Source organism: Cydia amplana, chromosome 12 (genome assembly GCF_948474715.1).
Source record: "Cydia amplana chromosome 12, ilCydAmpl1.1, whole genome shotgun sequence".
NCBI lineage: Eukaryota > Metazoa > Arthropoda > Insecta > Lepidoptera > Tortricidae > Cydia > Cydia amplana.
The window spans coordinates 4,970,412-4,995,623 of record NC_086080.1 but is presented as its reverse complement, the minus strand read 5'-3'; the positions used below and the strand labels follow the sequence as shown (position 1 = coordinate 4,995,623).

General features: G+C 37.5%; 1 protein-coding gene and 1 non-coding gene across 4 annotated transcripts in view; both read right to left on the bottom strand.

Annotated features, from left to right (window-relative positions):
- Positions 1-7,433: 7,433 nt before the first annotated feature.
- The window catches only part of LOC134652850 (protein yippee-like), a 180,924-nt gene continuing 163,145 nt past the window's right edge, over positions 7,434-25,212 (bottom strand). The window contains exons 3-6 of one of the 3 annotated variants that reach the window (XM_063508047.1): positions 10,983-11,104; positions 9,639-9,682; positions 9,120-9,228; positions 7,434-7,609 (exon numbers count right to left, since the gene is read on the bottom strand). In XM_063508047.1, coding sequence (XP_063364117.1) covers positions 7,520-7,609; positions 9,120-9,228; positions 9,639-9,682; positions 10,983-11,104 — 365 coding nt within the window. In that variant the 3' untranslated portion in view covers positions 7,434-7,519. Of the gene's footprint in view, positions 7,610-9,119; positions 9,229-9,638; positions 9,683-10,982; positions 11,152-25,212 lie in introns of all 3 variants that reach the window. The other 2 variants (XM_063508049.1, XM_063508048.1) reach the window with 2 other exon arrangements.
- On the bottom strand, positions 7,860-7,931 carry Trnat-cgu (transfer RNA threonine (anticodon CGU)). Its single transcript has one exon. It is a non-coding gene; the product is annotated as a tRNA-Thr (tRNA).

Here is a 25,212-nt window from a genome sequence, read left to right as displayed (position 1 = left end):
AATGATATTTTTTATTTAGTTAAATTAATTGAAATGACAAAATGTCTACTCCCTTGCGTCTTTTTGACCAACTTGACAATCGATACTAACAATTCCTGGGGGCCAAGATGTGACTATTTCGTAGCATCTATCGCCCCGATATATTTTACATCGCACTCTAACGCCTTGAAAATAGAATACAGGCGTGTTCAGATATTTGTAAGCACCTTGGCCGCTTACATAGTCTAATAAAACATGGTCTTCTCTTTACAGAGTGACACAAGCCTACGTCACAATAACATTGCCAGCGCTATCGCATATTATCATATAGCGCTGTCGCATGATGACGTAGGCTTGTGTCAGTCACGTGGTCGGAAAAGAGTACCAGGCGAAGGGTTTGTTCCTGGTTCGTCGTATTCCTGTTTCGTCGGATTCCTGATTCGTCGAAATGTGCTAAAAATGCTAAAAGTACGATCACTGCTGATTACATTAAATCTTCATATTTAGGTAGTAAATACTGGTTTACTGCACGACATATTTAATTATATGTATATAATTCCGACGAAACAAGAATACGACGAATCAGGAATCCGACGAAACAGGAATACGACGAAACAGGAATACGATGAACCAGGAACAAACCAGGCGGAGTATATTATTATACCATGGCCGCTCAGATAAATCTGAAGGCATAGAAAACATGACAAAAATTGACCATCCACTGTTCACATAAAAGTTTGTACATATGTATATTGTTTATTATATATTATTAATAGGTTTGATAAAAAAAAAAAACAACATTTTGATACGAAAAAGTGTTTTATTACGCACTTATTATTTCAACCAAATATTTATGAAATATTCATCTATAGCATGTTGCGTACACCTTAAGAAGACACCAAACTCCTTTACACTAAGGGAATACAAAAATATGAAGCGGTTCTGTACCTAACGGATTACTTGTGTGGCTAACTGTACTTCCATACAATTGTACACGCGAGATTATACCTAAAGATGTTAGGTATAAGGTAGAAAATTAATTGATATCTGCCATAAAGGCAATATATGCGTCCATTCATTGCTAATTTTAACAATTATTTTATTTCCTCTGATAAATCTATCCAATGATTGCCATTGAAAGGTACAGTCAGCAGCAGAAGTTGCTAAGCGGGCGAGGTGTTCAAAATTACCTTGACGCGCTCTTATACTCTTTACAATAAAGTCGCGTCAAGATCTGTATCTCAGTCATTGGAACCTGTTTTTGTAGAAAAGTAGCCGTTGCTACCAGCATAGCCGATGACACGGGAAAAACCGTATGTAGCGAAAAGCGCCTACGAACAGAGAACCCGCCAGGCGGATCGCTGGCAGTGAATGTGTTAAAATAGGTCTCTTCGAGTTCGTCCTCGTAGAAGTACTTTTTTAGGGTTCCGTACAAAACGGGACCCTATTACTAAAAGACTCTCACGAACCGTGATAGCTAGACAGTTGAAATTTTCACACATGATGTATTTCTGTTGCCGCTATAACAACAAATACTAAAAACAGAATAAAATAAAGACTTAAATGGGGCTCCCATACAACAAACGTGATTTTTGACCGAAGTTAAGCAACGTCGGGCGGGGTCAGTACTTGGATGGGTGACCGTTTTTTTGCTTGTTTTGCTCTATTTTTTGTTGATGGTGCGGAACTCTCCGTGCGCGAGTCCGACTCGCACTTGGCCGGTTTTTTTCAACCCCAAGCTTCTTTTTTCGTTTCGTTTAGCTTCTTCGTCGTTTTAGCTTCGGCAAAAATGCTTTCGTATGTTTGTCCTGTCACAGGTCGCATTTCGTAATCGATTCTTGTAAAATTATTTGAGCAGATTTTTTCTCGATTCCGTTCTTATACTATTTATTTTTCAAAATGGCGGCGACGGCGACATATGGGTTCGTTCGGCGACATATACTTGTATGGAAGTACAGTTAAGGACGTTATGCGTTACACATAATGAAATGCACCATTTATAAATACTTTGCCCATACAGTGGTCACAAGACAAGTTAACACTTCTAAGTGTAAGGCCTGAGTGGACGCTCGAAGCGGAGCGTTCGGCGGGGCGTGCAGCGTGGCGTCGAGCTCGCAAGGGATTTGAGCAGCGTGCACTAAGGCTGCTCCTATACGTTTGCATTTGTTTAACATGCACGCCGCCCCGCCCCGCTGCACGCCCAACTCGAGCGTCCACTCAGAGGGCCTACCGCGAACCACGTTCGACGTGTTACCTCCCTGTCACACTTACGTACGAATTTCGCGTGGTTCGCGGTAGGCGCTCAGGCCTTACACTAAGACCGTGCCTGTCTATTCCTAGAATAATTTAACAAACTTGCTGACAGAAAAATATTCGTCCCTTTCACTCTTACGAGCTAGAACGAGAAGAGACGAATGGTTTCATGCAGAAAAGGTAAAACCTGCAAATCTGCTGATAGAAATAGTAGTGGTATGTGGATGACAGAGGCGCTTCCCAGCGCCTTTCAAAACATGGCAAGCTGTTATTACCATTCAGTTGAAAAAAACGTTATTTGTGCAACATGATATCAAAGTTACTTTTTGCTGCGAGTGCTAATTTTGAATCCCGAGCAAGTGAAAAATTCTATATTTTTTTTTGCCGTTAACACCGCTATCTATGTTCTATTAAGAATAAATGCTTCAAAATTAATTGTTTTAGTATTCAAGGAATAGACAGAAGTTCAAATGTTTATAGGGTGCATTATGTCTATACAAAGCGTTTACTAATCTCGACAAATCACTTCCAACCATCTAACACTATCCAATACTGATCATATCGCAACAATGGTCCAAAAATATCTACACGGCGTCCCTAAACGATCAAGTAGAAAAATACTTTTAAATATGCCTCCTAGCCGGGCGTATTCCGAACGCTTACCGAATAACCAGTGTAAGCGTGACTTTTAGAGGCCCCACACTAGCTAGCGTCTCCTGAGCGTCGCGTCGGCGTCTAGTCAATTCTATGGCTGCTGCTCAACGCTTAGAGGATATAACGAAACGGAGTACCTATCCATTAACAGGCGTTCCCCTCTGTCGAAAATAGGCGGCCAATGGTCATACACAATGTATGGACTGACGTTTATCTGACATGGCTATTTTTACGTTACGTATACATTTGACGTGCCCCCCTCCCCCGTAAAAATCGGCAGACTGTTTTGTACAGAAAATTACAGGCAAGGCGTGTCCGTTTGGTTATGTTATCGTCCAAGGCTCAACGCGACGTTGACCTAACTGCGCAGCGACGCCATTTTACATAGCCCTTACTAGACGCCGACGCTTGAAAGACGCTAGTGTCGTGCGGTGGCCCCGTAGGCCCTAAGAGGTATGCTGAAGTGTTATTAAATATACATATTTAAAAATTACGCTTATAATGGCTATAGATGAACGCTCGGGAAGCGACGGAAATAGTTGCCCTGATATTCTCGTAATTTTTTAAATTTCCGTGACGCGAACTTGTTTAAATTAAAAAAAAAGTTCAGTGACGGAGTGAAATAAATTGCCATTTTGTTGCATAATGTTCAAAATGAAATTGACAAGGTTTTTGAACAGTTTGATTTCACACTAGAGTTTTGCAAGCTTGAGTTTAAAAGCCCCCTCCACACGCATCGAGCATAACTTGATTTGACAAATGTGACGTTTTAAAATGTTGCTTTAAGACTTCTACAGACCTTGCAACAAATTTTAAATGATTGCTGGCTATGTAGGAGCAACGAATTCAATACATCGATCAAATGCCGCAATGTATTGCAAATCGCATGCGACTACTGGTGACGTTTGTAGAGGCCTTTAAAGATATTTAAAATGTATGCAACAGACTCAACAAAGTGAGCTATGATCGACCGTCCTTTTCTCTCAGGAACTTCGCACGTATAGTTTGTCAAAGGACTGTCTCATTTCAAACATAGAGAGAATCATACTATCTTTGTCTTACAATAGCACCCAAAAGAAAAGAATGAGTTTAGTTTTTTTTGTACTTATTTACTGACCAATTGGTTTGACCAACTATAGTTACGTTTTAACGTATTTGACTCTTTAGTCTATATATGGAAAAACTAAGCTTGAAAATCACTAGTATGATGTGCTTGAGTAGATAAAAATGAGATTACCGCTTAAGATGATATTTTGATTTTATAGAAGGCAATCAATTAAATCTATTGCTATCACCGGACTGGCCGAATGTAAGCCATTGTCTATCCCATTCACTCTAACGGCACGAGAAAAAGATGAAACATTGATAAAACTTCGAAAAGTCCGGCTTAGCTTATTACAAACAGTCATTCATTAATTTTAAACCTTATCCAAATACAACAAGACTTATAATCGCTTAACTGATTTCGTTGACCGAAAGCACGAGTCTACAAGCGTGTCTTCTGCGAACCACAAACAATGTACAGTTTTTTTTTAAATGGGGTTTTGAGACTACGATATTTCTATTCAGCCACTTATTTTCATTGAACACTGTGCAGCAGTACACTTAATTTTATCCTATGATAAAAGTTAATACGATTATTATATAGACAAGTGAACTTGCAACGTATTTTCGTTTACAATATTATCGAAACAAATTATTTGTCAGTAGTGGTAACACTGGTTGAACAGTAATTTTGATAGGCCCGCCAAATCTACAAATTTCGGGTATTTTTTCCGTCTGTCTTTTTTTTTTAATCTGATGGATTACCGTCATCGGAACTAAACATTTCGTCCGGAATTCCGCAGCGTCTGCGGGGGGCCAAAAGGTACCTAAGTATTTGCCAAAATGTATGTTCAATATTACTCTCCTACATAGAAATATTGTTTGTTTGGATAACATTTATCCCTATCACTTACACTGAACATTAAGACGCGTCTGTTATTTTATCTGTGGTGTGTAAATAGCTATATAGATATATAAATATGTATTTAGGAAAAGTTTAAGAAAATAATTCCAAAAGTTTAAATAAGTTGGATTTTTGTTAGATAAGTTGTTACACATTGATAGCACAATCTTACAACAATTTGCATTGAAAATGTCGTCAATATTACTTAAACATTCAATTTATTGATTAAATACTACCAACATGTACCTGTATAGACAAATCGAAACACTTTACCTTCAGATCAATGAGATAAGTATTCATATTTATCTATAAGTACAATCTCTGAAAATCTAATGTTTTTTTATAGTTCTTGTTGGTGTTGTCAGAATAAAAAAACTATCAAAAATGCGCGACTAGATAGGGAAAGAAAAATCATATTTTTACTACTTACCTACTGTTTTTTTTTTTAAGATTTTTCGTCCCCTAGTCTGAGACTAGGCCACCCTATCCAACTGTTAAAACTATAGTAAAATTTCGCTGACTTGTTAGCATGACCACATTATGTAGAGCGTATATCCCTTTCGCACTTACATATTTGTCAGAACGGGACGAAATCTTTAATATCAGACAATACATAATCTCGATCATGCTAACGATTCTGGTCTTTATGGAAATTAAAAAGATATAAGGCACCTTTTCTTTATTATGCCTATTATTTGTACTGCGCGTTGAACGAACTGTTTGAACGTCACTTTTAATTTGACCGTCCGGTTTTTTGCTTGAAAACATTTGCCTGTTTCATTCTAGCAGCACGGTTGGGTAGAGTGGCTTCACAAACCAGAAACGTCTTATTGTACAACAAAATCCAACTTGTATACACCGAGCGTCACTTTATACCATTACAATATATCTTTATAAATATTACAGATGTATTTATACGCTAGTGGCAGTTATGACTCTGGTTTAACGGTATGCGACGGCTGAACATTGCGTTTAGATAATAAGGGATACAGAAAAACATGGCAAATGTAGTAGTGAAACATAAAAATGTACTAGAACAAAACTTTTTTTGTCGTACATTAGTCAAATAGGGTTACCAGCAAGAAATCGTTATTTGTAGTTTTATCAAAATAGATTTTTACTGAATATTATCATTCATTCTTCTGTGTCCCAAATTATCTTTACAATACTAAAACTCCATAGATAGATATCCTTTATAGCTCTACAGAAATCGGACGTCAATTCTTAGAAAAATTATTCAATCGAAGCGACAAACTTACCTTATTCTAATTCAAACACCAGTTCTTTGCGAAAATCAAATAGGTTTCGAAATAAAATGTCTAGTCGAAGTTTTTTTAAAGTATCCGTTATGTTATACTAATAATGTATGTGTCGTACTTTTAAATTAAGTACCTAATAATTCATTTGCATAGGGCACCCGCATCACTAAAAACGGGTCCTGAATTCCGGAAAGTATAAAGGATACTTTAGATGTTAAAATGACTTTGTTTTTTTTTTAATGTTTTCGTGTGTATGAAAGGCGTTGGACATTTTCTACTACAAGATAAGTCTGTCGCGTCGTTTCGCTCGCTCTGACTACGAAACCCATTTGAAGCTCATGCAAGTTCTTACAAAGTAAGTTTACAATTACGTAAATGAAGTACCATGCAGTTAAGATAAAATATTGGATAAACGTACTACTAATTATTAAAACCCCATAGAAACAATAAATGAATAATAAAACCTTCTAATCGCCTCTCCTTATTCAGCTCTCTGTCAACTAAAATTAATCATAAATCGACAATAATAATATTTAAAGTAGAAGCGACTGACACGAAGTGTGAAGTGTCTCTTCTATGCTATAGTATTATTATTCTCAATAGAAAGATTCCCTCTCTCAATGTCAAAATAAAATAGCTATTAATTAAGCTAATGAAGATGTCCCAATAAAAAAAATAAGAGGAGCAATCAGGCTCCATATTGATTAAAACTAAAAAATTAATCACTTAAACAAGCGCAAAAAAACTTAAAGGAAACTTCCACGTTTCGACTAGTTACCTTGTGAGTTGCGAATAAAAAGCAAATTGTACAGCTGAAATTAGGAACATACAACTGACATCTGAGCATCTCGAAATCCTTCCAAGTGATCCAAAAATTCTACACTAACATACTTATCACAGGTTAAGGGGACAAGAGAAAGAATAAGTGTTCTCTTAATACGGTACGATATAAAAACTAAGACAACTTACGACGTACGAAAGCCGTTCGGCCGAAATCGTTTCAAATCATAGTTAATCCTAAGCCCGTGCGGAGCCTTGAGAGGCTGAGATCGATAACTTATGTATTACGTTGACTGGCGGGTAAGCGGGAAGCCGACTATAGTACGAAAGGAGCACATGAGGCTATATCCCCACACGCAGCGCGATCGGCCGCCGTCGCTCAATAATAATTAGTGTGTCAAAAATACTTCGGTTCGCTGCGGCGTCTGAGCGTGCTGCGTCGGAATCGGGGCCGGATTAAGCCGAGCAACTAGGTCGGGAGCGACCGGGTTGGGTATGTTGGAGCCGGCCCCTGTGGTTTCCCATCAGGCCCGCTCTGGGTGCCGCCGCGGCACGGTCGCCGCTCACTGTCTCATCACTGAGTCCTTCGCACAGTCTCCGATATGACACGTCGGCGCGCGGCCCAAGGGGTGCGAGGACCGCGCGCCTATTCCCACCCGTTCTCTTTCACCATGTGAGCCAGTTCTATTATGAACTTGCCCTCTTTATACTTCTGGCTGGACTCGAAGGCGTGCTCCTGGAATAGAGAGACGGGATTAACGATAAACGCCTACAAGTCTTTGTTGTAACAGGATCCTACGGAAGCATTTGTACCTAAATGAATTTTTAGTGCAATTTCTTCATCAACAGGCCTGGGCCTGTTGGTGGAGCTCGATGACACTAGAATTACTGATCGTGATTTCGAATAGCTATATCCAAAATTCTTTTTTTCTATAACTGTAATAGATATCATATACTAAAGAAAAAGTGACCAAGTCGATCATCGGTGGCCGAGGCGGGAATCGAACCCGCGTCTTCAGCTTACGCGGCTAACGTCCTGACCACTAGACCACCCGGCCACGGCGGTACCCGTCCTAAATTCTCTGGTGTATGCTATTATATCTTTGAAAGGCTAGGCGCCTTTGACCAACTGTAAGGGCGAGCATAGTGTGTGCTTGCACCTCCTATACGACTCCTTTACTCTTCTTCTTCTCTAGTTGGCAACAAAGGTTGTTGCTACTGGCAGTAAGTTTTCATATACATTACGTATTCTTACGGTTAGGAGTATAAAGTCTTGCCGATAAAGCAAAATAGGGAAAAATTAGAGGTACTGTTAAGAGAGCTGACACTTATAGACAACTATCGATAGGTATTGGAAGACGGCCATGCCATTTGTGACGAGCGACGCCATATTTTAAACGCCTATTCCTATTCCTGAATAGGAATTACTGATGACATTTCTGAAATTCATGAAACATCTCTTTACACGTTAGTGATTATTTTGTACGAAATTATAAAATATGAAACGTCCTATTTCCATTTAACATCGAACTATCGTAACCTCTGATAACCCTGCCTCCCTGACCGCATTACCTTATGACCCTAGGGGACTAAATTAACATTTCGCAGATTGTCTGTGTTCTGACCGCAAAATTACGATAACTGTCTATATACATGCCGGTCGATAAATTGTGCAAGGGCATATGTATTAAAATAATTACTATTGCAGTATAACGATCAATATGGACTGTCACAGTGGGTGGTCTGTACAGAATGGAAGGAGTAGGTAAGAAATCGAGAACGAAACCTCATTTCAACCAGAAGAGAACTTATTGAGCACAGTTATATATGGACGAAGGTAAGAACATGTATAGTTATTGGAAAGGACACTAATACAGTAATCTACAGCTCTAATTTCAAGGAACTGAACGAAACCCTTGAGCCCTTAATTTTGGCTCGCGGAAAGGAAACGGGAGAGCCGAAAGCCATACAATAAGGGGAAAAGATACCATCAGGAGAGCCGAAGGCCTGCAGTTGATCAAGTTTGGAAATGTCTGAGCTATAACGTGACAATTGGCAATAAGGGCACAGAATAAATAATAGTACTAGGTACAGAAGATTCAGTCTCTAACAAAACGCGTTACGCCTATGGCTAGCCACCAAAATTGGTGTGGGACGGATGTACTTGTAGGTACTTGTTGCGACGCGACGAAATCGCGGAGTGAGCCACGCCTGATAAGGATTACGGTTTAGATGAAGGTACTCACGTATTTCCAGCCGAGCATGGTCTTGCAGCACTCGCAGTAGATGTCGGCGACGGCGTGGAGGCCCGTGAGCAGGACGCGCTCCTCCGCCGGCCCGCAGCCCACGTTTACACTGTTTTCAACATAAACTCGTCTGTAATCCCACCATTGTGATATCGCGTCGACAAAAAGTTAGAGCCTCTACTCTCTAGGCGCAGTAAAATATGTCAATAATAAATAAATAAATAAATATTATAGAACATTCTTACACAGATTGACTAAATCCCACAGTAAGCTCAAGAAGGCTTGTGTTGTGGGTACTCAGACAACCATATATATAATATACAAATACATAGAAAACACCCAAGACTCGGGAACAAATATCTGTGTTAATCACACAAATAAATGCCCTTACTAGGATTCGAACCCAGGACCGCGGCTTAACAGGCAGGGTCACTACCCACTAGGCCAGACCAGTCGTCAAACGTCAATAATCGAATCTAGGTTGAGATTTTGACTTGATATTATGATGTTCATACTCACACTGAATTAAACAGGTACGCGCGCCCCTGGCTGCCTTGGAACGACTGGAAAATATAATAGTTACGATTAAGTATTTCATAGAATAAAAATACGTACTTCTTAAAACTAGTTTTATTAAACCCATAGTAATATGTAGTACCAAATACATCAAGATTTGCATAGGTAAGCACGGTACAAACAGCAACACTTCTAACTGTACATTGGTGGACCTTATTACAAGGTCCAACGATGTACAGTTAAAAAGACTCAAATGACCCAAACGCTATAAAAAAAAACATAAAACCTGTCTTAATATCAGACTCTAGTACCCAGTACATTACCTAAGCAAAAAGTGTCCAGGAAACGCTTTTTGTGAGCGTTGAAACACAGAAGTTTTCTGTTTAGAAGTTGTCTGTTTGTCGGGACCTTTGAATTGAATTAGAATTGCACGAAACAAAGGAATGCTTCGCGGTTTTATAATAAGAATAGAATAATAATTGTTTATTGCCACACACATACACAAACGATAAAGAAAAACAAACAAAGATTATTTATCTGTGGAATGTTTTGAAAAGGACGACAATCGGAGCTTAAACAGATTTGTACAAAACGGTTTTTGTGTGTGCTAAAAATTATTGCATGAAAACTGACAATGCTGATCCCCTAAATACTCTCATTAGCTGATGTTCTAAGACTTCGAAGTCGTTAAACGAAGAATGTTACTCATATATTTGTACCTACTTCTAGTTTATTCAGAGATGTATTATATGGTAAAAAATGAGAGAAATTGATTTAGAATACTGAACATTGCAAACTACACCGCCAATTACAGGCGGTTAAGTTAAATAAAAACGTAACTGGATAAAACCGCAGTGATTTTATCCTTCATTATAAATGTGTTAAAAATGATGTCCAATTACTCGTAATAATGTCCTAAGTGCTTGAAATGAACGTATTGAACTAAACGACCGTATGTCAGCGAACGTTTTATTTTGAAGAAAGCTAAAGATCATTGTTATTGATTTCTCTATGGCCATAGAATAGAATAGAATCATTTATTGCATGTCCCAATAATGATTCATGGGATGGGAGGACTATGTCCAAACTGAGTATTACTCTTTTCCTAAAAAGAGAAAATAGCTGTAATGTATGTAGGTATGTAGAAACGGATAGGGCTGCTTCATTTAGGCCTACTTTCCACTGAGGAAGAGGTGAGCGGAGATGAGAGGAATCAACCAATAGCAAGGTTGTAATCCTGCGGAGTGGAAAAGATATGTGGATAACCACCAATGTTATTCCTCTCATCTCTGCCCTTGTGGCAGCCATAGGTGCGATCAAAACATTGGAGATAGTTGGTTAGCTCACCTTAGATATAAGCTCGTCATGGCTCGCCAGGTGCGCGCGGCAGTGTATGCAGCTGTAGGTCCTGTGCGCCGGCGGGAGGTACGCCTGGAACGTCTTGACCGGCGTCCGGGCCGCGCCCTCGCCTGCCAGGCCACGGTTAGTCAGCCCCTCACGCATGAGTGCCTGCTAGCTACCAATAAAAACGCCGTTAGGCGTATCTACACTACTGTGGAGAACCCAATGACAGGAATAGGTCTAGGATAGACAACTGGTAGGTATTGCCTGAATTCACACGTGGTATTAAGATTGATCATGCCAACTAATTAATGGGCAGTGTCGAGTGGGATATTTTGAATTCAAAAACTTGGCCAAAGCCGAGCTTTTAGAAATTAAAACGCATTTAGAGATCGTGATAACCGATTTGATGGATAGGTATTAGGTATTTGAAGAAGCCTTCTCAGATGCGTTGCATTTGGCATTCTATACACGTCAATGTAACGAATGGAGAGATGAATTTATAATTTTAACATGCGAGTGTCAGGAACTACACTAAACAGTTTTTAATATTTTTATTAATTAATTTTATAGGTAGTAAGAATTTGATTATTTACCAAAGGATATTTTTTTTCTTGAAGGGAATATTGCGGGTACCAGAGGATCTCCACAGAAGTGTATTACGATTTTAATTCGCACAAGGGCGACAGTTTAACAGCACTCATGCGAAATCTCAAATCACAAATCAATACAGATAAAAAAAATATTACAGAAAATTCTACACACGACCCCCTGTCTTAGAATAAACAAAACATGTAAGTATAGGAAAAATTCTCAAGGAAATACATTCTCCAATAAATAACGACAGTTTTTTCAGAAAATCTAAACTGACGTGAATTTTGTCGATGTATATCTATTACATTGGGATTCAGGGGCAAGATTATTTTAAGACAAGGTGTATAATCAGCTCGATTCATCGGATACTGAATGACAAAAATCACACACAACTTTGTTTTTGGGTAATTGATAACTCAATGGCTAAGATAATTGTGTGTAAAAGATATTTGATTTCAAATTGTACATTTTAGGACTTACTTTTTAAGCCAGGGTTCATTTAGACGGTGCGAGAACTCGCATGCGAGTTTCATTACATTGCGTTCTTTGATCGGTCAGTTGGAATTGATATCACCTCAATGGTCCGCAATGTAACAAAAATCGTATACGAGTACGCGCTCCGTCTAAATGAGCTCTAGTGTAGTGTAACTGATAAAACTCGAAGTTTAGCAGGTTGATCGTGTTTGCGCATCAAGTACTCGTACCTACCTACCGTATAAGCATGCTAGTAATTTGCGATAAATAAGAAATACATTCTGATCCATTTCATTTTAAGACATTTTGCCATTTATTCGTAAGTTATCAAATGGTTATGGTACTTATGGTATCATATTGTGTATGGTATAAATACGTACCTTAGGTGTAATGAAGTATGTATTGTTAATTTTTTATGTGCAGTGGACTGGGGCTGAAGACATCCGCGAATGGGTTCCAGCCTCCTTTGCTACTGCAAATTTCAATACGCAAGTAATCTCTTCCGAACTTCCCTGCGGCAAACTTCATTGAGTCCTCCAAAGTAATCAATGCATTGTTATCTATGTTCGCTTGGATAAACAAACTATAAAGGTTGCAGCACTTCTCTATAAAAGATAATACATTTTTTTTGTCTGCATGCTCAAGCACATCATATTGATCACTATCATATTCAAAATCAGAGCTAGTTTCGCTGATGTGAACGTTTTCCAATGTTTGGCAAGTGGATAGAGCATCAAAAACTCTATGGAAATATTCTACGCTTTCTGCCAATATCCTTAAATTCCGCAGACTCTTTGTCAGATGTAAAGAGTCAAGCAGACGCAATGCACCACAGTTGTAGTCCTTCATATCGTAATTGCATTCAATATGTACATCGAGAGTGCGCAATCTTTTACATTCCTTGAAAAGGACACCGTAGAAGTCATCAAACCAGCAAATGTTTGAAAAACTTAAAAATGTCACATGGTTGTTCGCTTCTATTGCTAGAGGTGTCGGTGACCATTTATGATTAAAGTAAGCGTCCCATTTTGCTTCCTCATCGTCGAGATTTCTACAAAAATCCGAAAAAGAAATCTTTTCTGGCAAATGATGAACAGTTTCTTCAAAGTTGCAATTGTCCAGGCAATACCAACGGCTAGGTGTTGTTGCAATATTTGATGTTTCTTTACTCTTCGTACAGATGTAAGTAGGAAAATAATCCGTAAATTCGGTAAGCAAGTTTTTGAAGAAATCGTCGTTGAAAACAGTTGCGGCCTTGTTCCAAGCTTTGAAGAAAATGTTTCCATCTAACTTGAAGTTTAAGGCTAAATGTGGACTCACATCAATAGACAGGTCATTGCAATAATTCTGTGGATCTTTGAATATTCTGTGGATCCCTGGTGATACAGAAATGAATATAGTTTTTTTTTTTGAATACATTATAAAAATATATTCTATTTTTGTGTAGTCTAAATTGAATAACTTTCTCAACAATGCAGAACTGTCGGGTAATATTTCAGCTAGTCGACAATCGCGAATATTATAAGCGAGTTTTTCGAAATGTATATCTGTCATCTCTCCAAAATTGTCAATTAATATGTAACACATGGGTATTCCATTTGCTGCCCAGAGCTGTTTTCTATAATAATGAGCAAGAGTGATTTTCAAATCCTTAGGCATGGGAACGTCTTCAATAAATTTGTATGGTGAATCTGAGTAATCGAAATCCAACACAACAAAATGGACACTCTCAAACTTTTGTCTCTTAAAAACTTCGGTGGTTTTCACCCAAATTTCATCTTTAGCATGTTTCCAAGGAGGTTGGAAGTAATTAATATTAATGTTCTTTAATCCTTCACAGCATATATCTTGCAAATCTGATAAAGATATTTCAGTAAAGGTAACATCCAACGTCTTTAGATTCGTAAATCTGTGTATGTGTTTACTAAGAACGGCTGACGTCAAATCATTGATACCGCTCAGATTTAACTCCTGTATGTTAACGGCAAGGCTTTGGAATCTATCCAGATCTAGGGTCTTCGATGAGGCTAGGGTACTCCGGGATATATCTATCTTCAAAACACATGGTGCGAAAAAGTGTTGCAATTGTACTATGCTGTTCACGTTTATCTTTGACTTCGTATCAAGATAAGTGACAATTAAAGCCCCGATTTCAACGGGTAATTCTGTTAGAATCATCTTATCCATGTAAGTACTGTCCCTAAAACATTTTTTTTAAATTATAGACTATGCAACTGAAACTTTTTTTTTTTTTTTTTTATGGCATCGCGCTCCTGGCGCATTCAGCCAAACGAGTAAAACGGGGAAACGGAATTAAAGGATTACATTATAACGGGTAAGTCGGAATTTTGGAAAAGGATCAGGGAAAGGTAACGTATAATAAATTATAGTTTTATATTATGACGTGAAAGGAATGAATATAATATTTTTTCTACTCCAGCACTTAAATGTGTCAATTAAATGACTGACAGTGATATCTAAAGCAATGTCATTTGAATGCTTTGTCTATAGGCTCATAAGATGACTGCTAGCAGTCATCTTATGAGTATAATACAACTGCTTTATTTTTTTTAAAGATACAAGTTCCGATCATCTTGATTGAAAGAGGTATGTTTTCATTTACAATAATAACTCTTTTTTTTTTTAAATAATAACTCTTTTTTTTTTAATAAAAACTCAATTTTTTTTAAATAATAACTTTTTTTTTTTTTTTTTTTTTTTTTTTTTTTTTTTTTTTTTTTTTTTTTTTTTTTTTTTTTTTTTTTTTTTTGCTGCAGCTGTCATAGAAAAAGTAATGTATGCAACAGCTCATAATTGGTTCTTAAAATTCTCGGGTCTTTTTTTACAAAACTCGACTACGTCTCGTTTTGTAACTTCGACCCTTGAATTTTAAGAACCCTTATTATATCACTGTTGCATAAACTACTATTAAATATATCTGGAGAGGAATCATTAATATACAGGAGTGTAGTAATAGATGTGGGAAACGGAACTTTCAAATCTGACAGCTGTCTTAATAATATAGAACGGTCATATAGGTTACAATTACAAGCAAAAAAAATATGGTTAAGACAGTGTTGCCAGATCGTACCTTTTAGTACGGTTTTCCGTACTATTTTGGACCCTTGCGTACCTTTTTTGTAAGCAGCGTACATCGTACTAAAACCGTACCTTTTGATGTACGATTGTTTATCAACTTTTTTTTTCGTTGTATTGATTCAGGATGGTTTGTTCAGGGCAAAATATCTAATCTGACAACAATAGCCACCATAAAAAAGTACCATGTACTATAGAAAATACACGTTTCTTTAGTTGCAGTCGGCAGTTGTGTCTTTCTTACCTGTGCTTTGCTAATAGTAATAGTAATATCGTTTATTGCAAACCATGTTAAGCATGGTACAATAGAATAGATGTTACAATGGAAATAGATGACATGGCACCCTGGTAGGGTATTGGCAATTATCCATAAAACTACATTAAATAATTTATGTGTAATATTATTAATATTGCTTCTAATGCAGTGCAGTTGCTCGAAGAATAATAAAAACGCTAAAAGAAGTTAAAAAAATTATAAAGAATTTGTTCTCGGGCTGTCAGGTACCTAAGTCATGTCATGTCCATAAATCCTACTTGTTTATCTTACCAATCTTATTCACATGCATTTCTTTTTAATTTATGTACATTTGCATATCCAGTAGAAAGTTACTTAGTCATCTGAGTGTATTTCGTTTTATTTGGCATTATTATCCAGATAGTCAAAATTCAGCCGGCCATTTGTAGCCCGTCAAACAACTTAGTCAGTATAAAATGGCGCGAAATTTAAGTTTTCTATTGGACCATAACCCTTCGCACCATTTTTTTTTTAAATTTGCCGCTTTTTTCAACTGACGGAAATGGCTTGACAAATTTTTTTTTTCATGTACCTATCTATATCAATGCAAACAAAATTGGTTAACTATAGCTGGTCAACCAATTCTTGTCAGTAAAAAAAGGCGCGAAATTCAAATTTTCTATGGGACGATATCCCTTCGCGCCTAAATTTTTCAAATTTGCCGCTTTTTTCTACTGACAAGATCTGGTTGACCAAGTATATGACGTGTACACTACACTTATAGTTGGTCAAATCAATTTGTCAGTCAGTAACAATCAGGAAAACTATACTCATGTCTCATCCACCCACCATACCCCCCACCCACACACCCACATATAAATATTGTTTCTGTAAGAAAATTATACTAATAAAAAAAACCGTACTTTTTTTATCAAAATCGTACCTTTTTTGACGTACGACCGTACATAAGCTGGAAGCGCTCTGGCAACACTGGGTTAAGATCAGCGGGATCATGGTATAATAATATACTCCGCCTGGTACTCTCTTCCGAGATTCGCGAATGACCTAACTGTCACTTGCCTACGTCATCATGCTGTTTACAGGTTCTCAAACTTTAAAATGTGGGAGAATTTTAACCAACGGTGAAAATTATTTTAACGGCATTAATTTTAAGTTATTCATGTAGAAACATAGTAAAATAAAACAAATCTATACTGCACTTTTCACTCCTACTCTTACAGTTCCGAATAGAGCAGCCAACCATTTTCGTAACAAAACATTAATTACCAAGCTTACGACGTGAAAAGTTTGGAAAACACTGCGACTGCTGACACTGAGCGAGAAGGAAATAACAATTAACACGCGTTCGACAAGGATGACGGTCAGGGACAAAATGGCGGATTGTCAAATGTGACAGCGCTATCCTGTGTTGCCAGTAGTGTAAACAGAATTACCCGAACGTCTGAAATTTCTGTCGTGAATCGGAAGATATTGCTAACGAATAATTAAAAATGACGTGTTATTGTAAAATTTAAGATAAAATACATATAAATGAAAATTATAAAATTATAAAGAAATATTTTAACTTATTAACCATAGATATAATGTACCCATGTAACATGTTATGTTGAAATAAAGTGGCAATGTTATTGTGACGTAGGCAAGTGACACTCTGGGAATAGAAGACCATGTTTTATTAGACCATGAGCGGGATCAGTTCCGCAAATACACGCAGAACTGGCCACGCGATTTTGCAATTTCAGGTGTTCTGGAGTACATACATGACCCAACCTCATTCGGATTAACATACTGGTAGCCGGTTTTGACAATGAGATTTTAGCAAACCAAGGTTTGGCAGGAATTGATTTTTGAATGCTCCGATAATGTAACGCAGCGGCACCCCCACCAGATGTCCATAATTTCGCCCATTCCTTTCGTAGGAATAATTTAGGCAGTGCAAGCAGGTCTTCAGCAACATTCTTAAACGGACACATGTCCCCACAACTGATGGCATCTCGAGCTAAGTCATCCACCCTTTCATTACCCTTAATCCCTCTGTGTCCAGGGATCCAGGCAATGGAAACCGAATAACCTTTAAGGTGACATTTTAACAGAAGGCTACGGATTTGATATACAATTGGGTTATTAGATTTAGATTTGAAAGGAAATTTAGATATTGCCTGAAGGGAACTTAGGGAATCTGAGAAAATTATTGTTTTTTTGAGATGCATTATAATGATGAACTCTATTGCTTTCAGGATTCCAAAGCACTCACCACTGTACACAGAGGATTCCGGTGGCAACTTAATTTTTTGGTAAATATTAGATTGGCTGTGGAGAACACCAACGCCAACACAACCATTGTCTGACATCTTAGAAGCGTCTGTGTACATATGATGAGCACCCAGGCCATCTGTTCCAATGAATCCCAGGAATTGTTGATTATGTTCAACATCATTCTTGGAGACACCAATGTCGAGGAGAACCGAAGGAACAAGAGTCAGAGAATCATATTCATATTGGAAAATGGGAAGTGTTGAAGAGCTAACAGTAGGAGCTGATATAGATTTAAGTTTTCGAAAACTTTTGATTAAACAAGGAGGACTCTTATGTTTCCAATAGTTGGAAGAAGTTATTTGAAGCAGGAGGTTAGACAGGATAGTCCAGAGTTGGTGATTAGAAAATTGAGAACAACGGAAAAGAAACCTATCACAAAGATATTGGCGTCGTAAATGAAGTGGAGGCTCAGCACACTCAACTTGCATAGCATTGATAGGGCTTGAATTCATGGCACCACAAATCAATCTCAATGCTTTAGATTGAATACGATCCAGTTTTTGGAAGCCAGCTGCATATCCTGGCTCTAACAAAAATGTCCCATAATCTAGAATACTTCTTATTAAGGCATTGTACATTAGTTTCATGCAAAAAGGATGTGAACCCCACCAAACACCAGAAACACACCTAAGGATATTAATATTTTTCTCACATTTTGAAACTATATACTCACAATGTGGGAGGCCTGTTAATTTACTATCTAAAATGACACCAAGGAATTTAGTTTTATCTTTTACTGAAATGGAGCAGTTCCCAAATTGCACATTGATTGGAGGAGGAAATAGTTTTCTAGTAAATAAAACCACAACACTTTTAGGAACAGAAAGTTCTAAACCATTAGAATCTAACCATGACTTCAAGGAACCTAAGGAACAAGTGACGGATCTACTAGCCTGCTCAGGAGAAAGATTTGATGAATAAAGTAATAAATCATCAGCATACTGTAAAATTCTAACTGAACCATTTAGGGAAGACTCTAAATCAGATGTATAGATATTATACAACAAAGGACTTAATACAGATCCTTGTGGTAGTCCTCTCCACACTACACGAGATATTTTATTCTTGTCATCTATAAGAAGACTAATGGACCGTTCAGATAAAAGGTTTGTTACAAAGTTACTTAACATTTTTGGAATGCCTAACTTGAGAAGCTTTTCTTGTAACACAGAAACCAAAACATTATCATAAGCAGCACTTATATCAAGAAAAGCAGCTACTAACGACTCATTTTTAGAAAATGCCAATCGTATGTCTGCAATAAATATTGACAGACTATCATAGGTAGATCTACTTTTTCGGAATCCAAACTGGCTATGAGATAGTAATTGGTTCTTTTCAACAAAGAATTCTATTCTGTTTTTAATTAAGTGTTCAGCTACTTTTGCAAATACTGAGGAAAGGGCAATAGGGCGATAGGAAGAAACGTCTGATGCTGGTTTATTGGGTTTTAAAATAGGAATAACTATTTGGGATCTCCATGAATCAGGGACTATACCGGACTGAATAACCGAATTAATTATGTTTAAATAATAAGAAAGTATGCCATCACTGGCATTTACTAAAAATGAGTAGGGCACTCCATCTTCACCCGGAGCACTATCTTTTAAATTGCTTAATACACCTTTTAATTCCTCCATTTTAAAAGGGCAATTAACGGTGGAATCTAAGGAAGGATCGTATAAAAAGGTTGCGGGCTGGAACACAAACTCTTCAGGAACAGATGAAGGTGCTAGTCTGTCCATAAATTGTTGCGCAAGATTAGGAGGCAGTGTACGCCTTGAGGGTTCGTTGAATGCATGTCTGAACCTTTTGATGTTGTTCCATACTGTCGAAGGTTTTACATTAGGATTTAGAGACGCACAGAATCGCCTCCAACCTTCAAACTTCTTCTTACGTAACAATTTCTTAGTATCACGCGCAACCTGCATGTACGATTCAAAGTTTTCAGTTGTCATTAAGTGACGATAACGTTTTTCAGCCTCCTTTCGATTTTTAATTGCTTGGGAACAATCCTGATCCCACCAAGGAGGAGAGGGAATTTTATTAATTGCACTATTTTTTACAGGAAATATATCATCAGCTGCTTCCGTGATCACCCGGGCCAAAGCAACCGAGCAACCGACAACATCAGTATCATCTAAACTAGGCAAAACCAACAATTTCTTCCCTACGCAGCTTTTGAAATTTTTCCAGTCTGCATTACATAAATTGTACTTAAGCCTAGGGCTAGGTTTCGGAGATGGTCGTGAAGATGAAGGAAATGAGACTATAATTGGAAAATGATCACTACCAAATGTAGAATCAAGAGTTTGCCAGGTGAAAGAAGATGCAAGTTCAGCAGAGCAAATGGATAGATCAACAGCGCTGGGTGATTCTGTAGGCGCTGTACGGCGAGTCGGGGAGCCAGTATTTAGAACACAAAGATTGTGATCATCTAAGATTTTTAGAACACGATGGCCATTATAGTTGGATACTGAACTGCCCCAAAACTGATGGTGTGAGTTGAAATCGCCTAGAATCAACAAGGGCCTTGGTAGAGAAGAAATTATTTGTTCTAATTCATTAAAAATAGAAGATGATTGATGAGGAATATATACAGAGAGAATGCATATGTTATTTACAATGGCAGTAGGGCTTGCAATTCGAATATTCGAATATTCGAATTTGTCGAATATTCGACCTGTTTTGATATTCGAATATTCGGCCGCTCAGGTTTCGAATATTCGAATATTTTTTATTACTATAAAAAAATCTATGTCATCCGCTGTAGTTACAGTTTCTGTGTGTTTTACGGGTATTTACAGTGAATGAGGAACGGTAGGTACCCAAATACGAAGGAAATAATATTTTTACTGTATTCCTCTCGATAGACTTCGTGAATATTCAGTGAAACCTAACTCAATTTAAAAGAAAACGAAATAATAAAATATGTTATTTATACGGTGCGTAAGTTTTAAGTTAAAGGATCATTCTGTTTATTCAGTACAAGCGTACGTTAAGCGAATTTTTGAAGTCTAAACCTTGCCACTTATCGCAATTCTCAAATTTAATCATACCAAACCTGCCCAACTTGGTAATCTAACCATGCACCTTTAGCTGACGAATAATCCACCCAGTACTCAACTAACTTTTTCCCTTAAATATTCCAATATTATATAATTAGCCGACCATTAGGAATAATAACTTGCCAAAACAAATAAAGTCAATAAAGATTCAAAATACAATGAAATTAAAGGCCTTTTTACAGGCCTCTGAGTGCTTACAAGTTAATTTAAATCGGAAAAAATTACCTACTAAAAAAAATATCTTACATACCTAGGTGTTTGGATGGTTAAAGTTATATTATTTCACGCAACGGCGCATTTATAATAAGTTATATCTAGAAATATTAAATACGTCTAATTTTGGCGTTTTACTTGTTTTTATAACTGTGGGCATCTTATAAATAGTAGGATGATAAAATCTAGTCAATTAAGTGGATTTCTGCCAAATATCCTTAGTTTTAGCAATATGTGAAAAAAGCTTTTGAATAAAACGATAATAAACCGATTTCTCGTTCCTTTTCTTATTTTTTATAATATTCGAATAATTATTCGAATATTCGAATACGTCGTCAGAAAAAGTCGAATATTCGAATATCTGAAAGTTTCGAATATTTGCAAGCCCTAAATGGCAGCGACAATTGAAAAATCATCGCTATGAGATGGGAGATGAAGAGATGAAAATGATTCAGAATTCCTGACGAGTAAAGCTACTCCACCCCACCCGTCAGGACGGTCCTCTCTGAGGCATGAATAACCAGTAGCTCTGAGAAGAGCTCCAGGCTTAAGCCATGTCTCAGATAGGGCAAAAACACATGGATTAAATTTATTTAATAAATGAATTAAATCATGTTTTTTATTGATTACACTTCTGCAATTCCATTGTATTATATTGTACATTATTTTTAATTGCAAATGTAAGAGAGTCAATCATAGGGGCAACGTGGGACGGTAAAGTAAGGTTTGGCTTTGACAAAAGAGATCTTAGGGCCTCGATAGACTCTGTGATTACTAGTCGATCTTCCTTTTCTGTTTCCTGACGAAGAGCACAACCGTTTGCAGAAGATGGAATGGAGTATTCACTTATAATGGCCCGATGTGCAGCCACATCATAGCCATGGGTAGTCTTTTTAACAGAAGGACGAGGTTTCAAAAAAATGTTTTTTTTTGCTGCTATAGCTAGAAGAGCGCATATTCGAACTTGTGCCTGGAACTGTACTTTGGACACTGCTACGAGGTGATTCTGATCGAGTATGTGGTTGTGACACTTGTGACTTAACCATGTCTGCAAACGATTTCGATACGGCTGGGTGCAGTTTGACAGCTTCTCCATAGGAGATGCAGTTATGTGCCATACTAACTTTAATTTCTTTTTGCCTTACATGTTCTGGGCATGACCTGTTAGTGGCGAAGTGAAAGCCGTTGCATAAACAGCAAATGGCATCCTCCTCCTCCACTACACAGGTGTTTCCAGCATGCATTTCCCCGCACTTGAAACATTTGGGCTTCGAGCGACAGTTATTTTTGGTATGGCCAAATTTACAGCATAAAAAGCATTGAATGGTTGGAAATATGTACAATTCGACGGCGAGAGAGTTGTAGCACGAAAAGACTCGTTTCGGTAATACTTGACCATCAAATGTCAATACGACTGTCTCTGAGGGTTGCCAGGTAGTAGAACCATTAACCACGACTCTGTGGTTCAAACGTCGTACTTTTAGTACTTTTCCACACCCCACGGGCACGGAAATATTGGAAACAATTTCCTCCTCCGACCACTCTGCAGGAATACCGCGAACCAAGCCCATACGGGTCACGGAAAATGACGGAATGTATGCAGTAAGATTTTCTGACTCAAGGCAAGTATTGGTAACAAATAAGTTCGCATCTACGTAATTTGAAAATGACATTGCTATACGCGTCCTACCAATACGCTTAACACTTCCATTTATAATGTTTTTGAAGCCTTTTTTGACTAAGAATTTCCCAAAGGACACCGGGTGTAAAGATGATTTTGCATCGGTTTGTTTAATTTGGACGTGCACCGTAAAGGGAGCAACATCTAAAGATGAAAATAAATTTCTGCCAACCTTGGCGCCAGTAGTGTCATTGTTTGTATTTAATTTATCCGAAGAGTTTATGGTAGGCTGAATATTAGATTTTGAAGGAGCTTGGGTGTTTTGTATGTTCTCCTGACAATCGCACGAATAGTCCCCGCCATTATTTTTCCTTCTTTTTTTATTACATGCTTTGCATAATTTGTCAATCTTATTTCTTTTAAGTTCACTCCTGCTATCCACAGAAGTGTCCGTGTCCATGGCTGAATCTATTGTTACATTACTTCCGACCTGGAGGTTTTCACCTCCAGGGTCCGGGGGTTCTTTGTCCCCCATTACACATATACAAGAAAAAACTTACCAACTACGATGAAATCACACTAATTATATATACAAATACAATAATATATACAAACTATCTAAGAAATTATGTACAAATTACCGATTCCCTGATCTACAATATTAAAATTCAAATTAAATTTACAAGAAACCTAAAACTTGACCGCCACGTTTCACGTTTCCCGCGCTTTTTTTCCAACTGAAACTTTTAAAATCTAAATTATTCACAAATTGACATTAAACTTCCAATTTATTTTTTCAACTTCAAATTGACATTCCTAATGAAGATAGGTCGTATAGCCGCGTATAATATTATGAAATTGAGAGTCTGTGCGGAAAGAGAAGAGTCGTGGAATGTATGGGGCCTAATACATTCCACGACTCTTCTCTTTCTGAACAGACTCTAACAAGTTTTTGGTCTAAGTAAATATTTTAGAAAATGATCGTTGTGACTTGTGAGTTGCGAGAAATTATACCCTTCTTACTTTCAATACACGAAAACCAGAAGACATAAATTCAGTAAATAGCCAACAAAATTAAATATGAAATATTTATTTAAAGACTTACCTCAATAACCCATAACAAAAGCTCTTCAATAATAGATTTTCCTTTTTAAAATACCTACTGATCCGAATTTACACAAATGTATTATAAAGTTAACGGTAAGTATACGAATTTCAACGCAGCCGAACAGCTCATGTTGAGGGACTGAGTACCAATGAAGTGGTCATTGGTCAAGCCCACGTACCCACATTAGATAAGCATTTTGATATACAGGATGTCCAGCAGCAAATTCCGATTACAAATTCAAATAGTTTTCGAAAGCGAAGTGCGAGGGAGACGCTAGAGCTTGTTTTGGTTTCGTGAGTGTTGTGGATTGATCGCTGACCAGCAGAGCAGCGAGCATATTCTATTGAAGCGTATCTTACCAAAGGTTTTTGATTAAAGCGCGCGGTTGCTTCATGCGATAAACGCAATGCGTTTGCCGCACACCCATTTAATAACACTACATTGTTTTACTCGGTAAACGGAGCGGTAAGCGCATTGTAATTTTTCCTACATTCCGTTGACGCATGCGTTCAACCCTGCGTTAATCACATAAAACAACCGCCCGTAATTTATGAACAGCCCCCAAGGCGTAGGACCGAAGGTACCAGGGATGTTGCGGATGCAGATTTTTTGACATCCGCGGATGCGGATGCGGATGCGGATATTTAAAGGCTCACATCCGCGGATGCGGATGCGGATGCGGATGTCAAGATTAGGTACTTAGAAAATGTCTAATATTACATTTTTAGTATTTTTTTATTTAAAAAAAACGAAACGTTTAGTATTTGAGAAATAATATAGGTGCGTTATATTTAATAAACAGTAACTTGGCCGACTTTTCTGGATCTAGACGATTTCGTTATAGTTAATGACGAAATCACCTAGCACTTACGCCGCCGCTAAGACGTTCATGTACCCACTAGGGCTTCCAAATACCGGACTTCTCACAATACCGGTATTAATACCGAAACTGTCTTCATCAATACCGGGATCCCGGGATCCCGGTATTGGATATGAATCGCTTAAAATATATAGTTTTATTAAAAAGGGGAATTAGAAAGGCTCACTGGAATACCAGATATTTATTTATTTATTTAAACTTTATTGCACAATACACAAAAATAATGTACAAATGGCGGACTTAATGCCTAATGGCATTCTCTACCAGTCAACCATCGGGCCAAACAGAGACATGTAAAATTGGTGCAAGGAGAAAAAGGAATTTAATTATTAGAACTTAGTAAACAACTAAACAATTAATAATTCTGATAAACTACATGTAGAATACACAAATAAAAACACTAGAATATATATAAATAATATACTACTACATATTTCATACATACTCATAATATATAATATAATGATGAACGCTACTCGAACTCTTGTTTCAGCAGATACTTATGTAGCAACCGCTTGAAAGCTAACTTGCTCGGGGCTTGTCTTATATTGAGAGGGAGTGAATTCCAGAGACGACTCGCCTGGACAGCAAAGGAGTTAGTCATAAACCC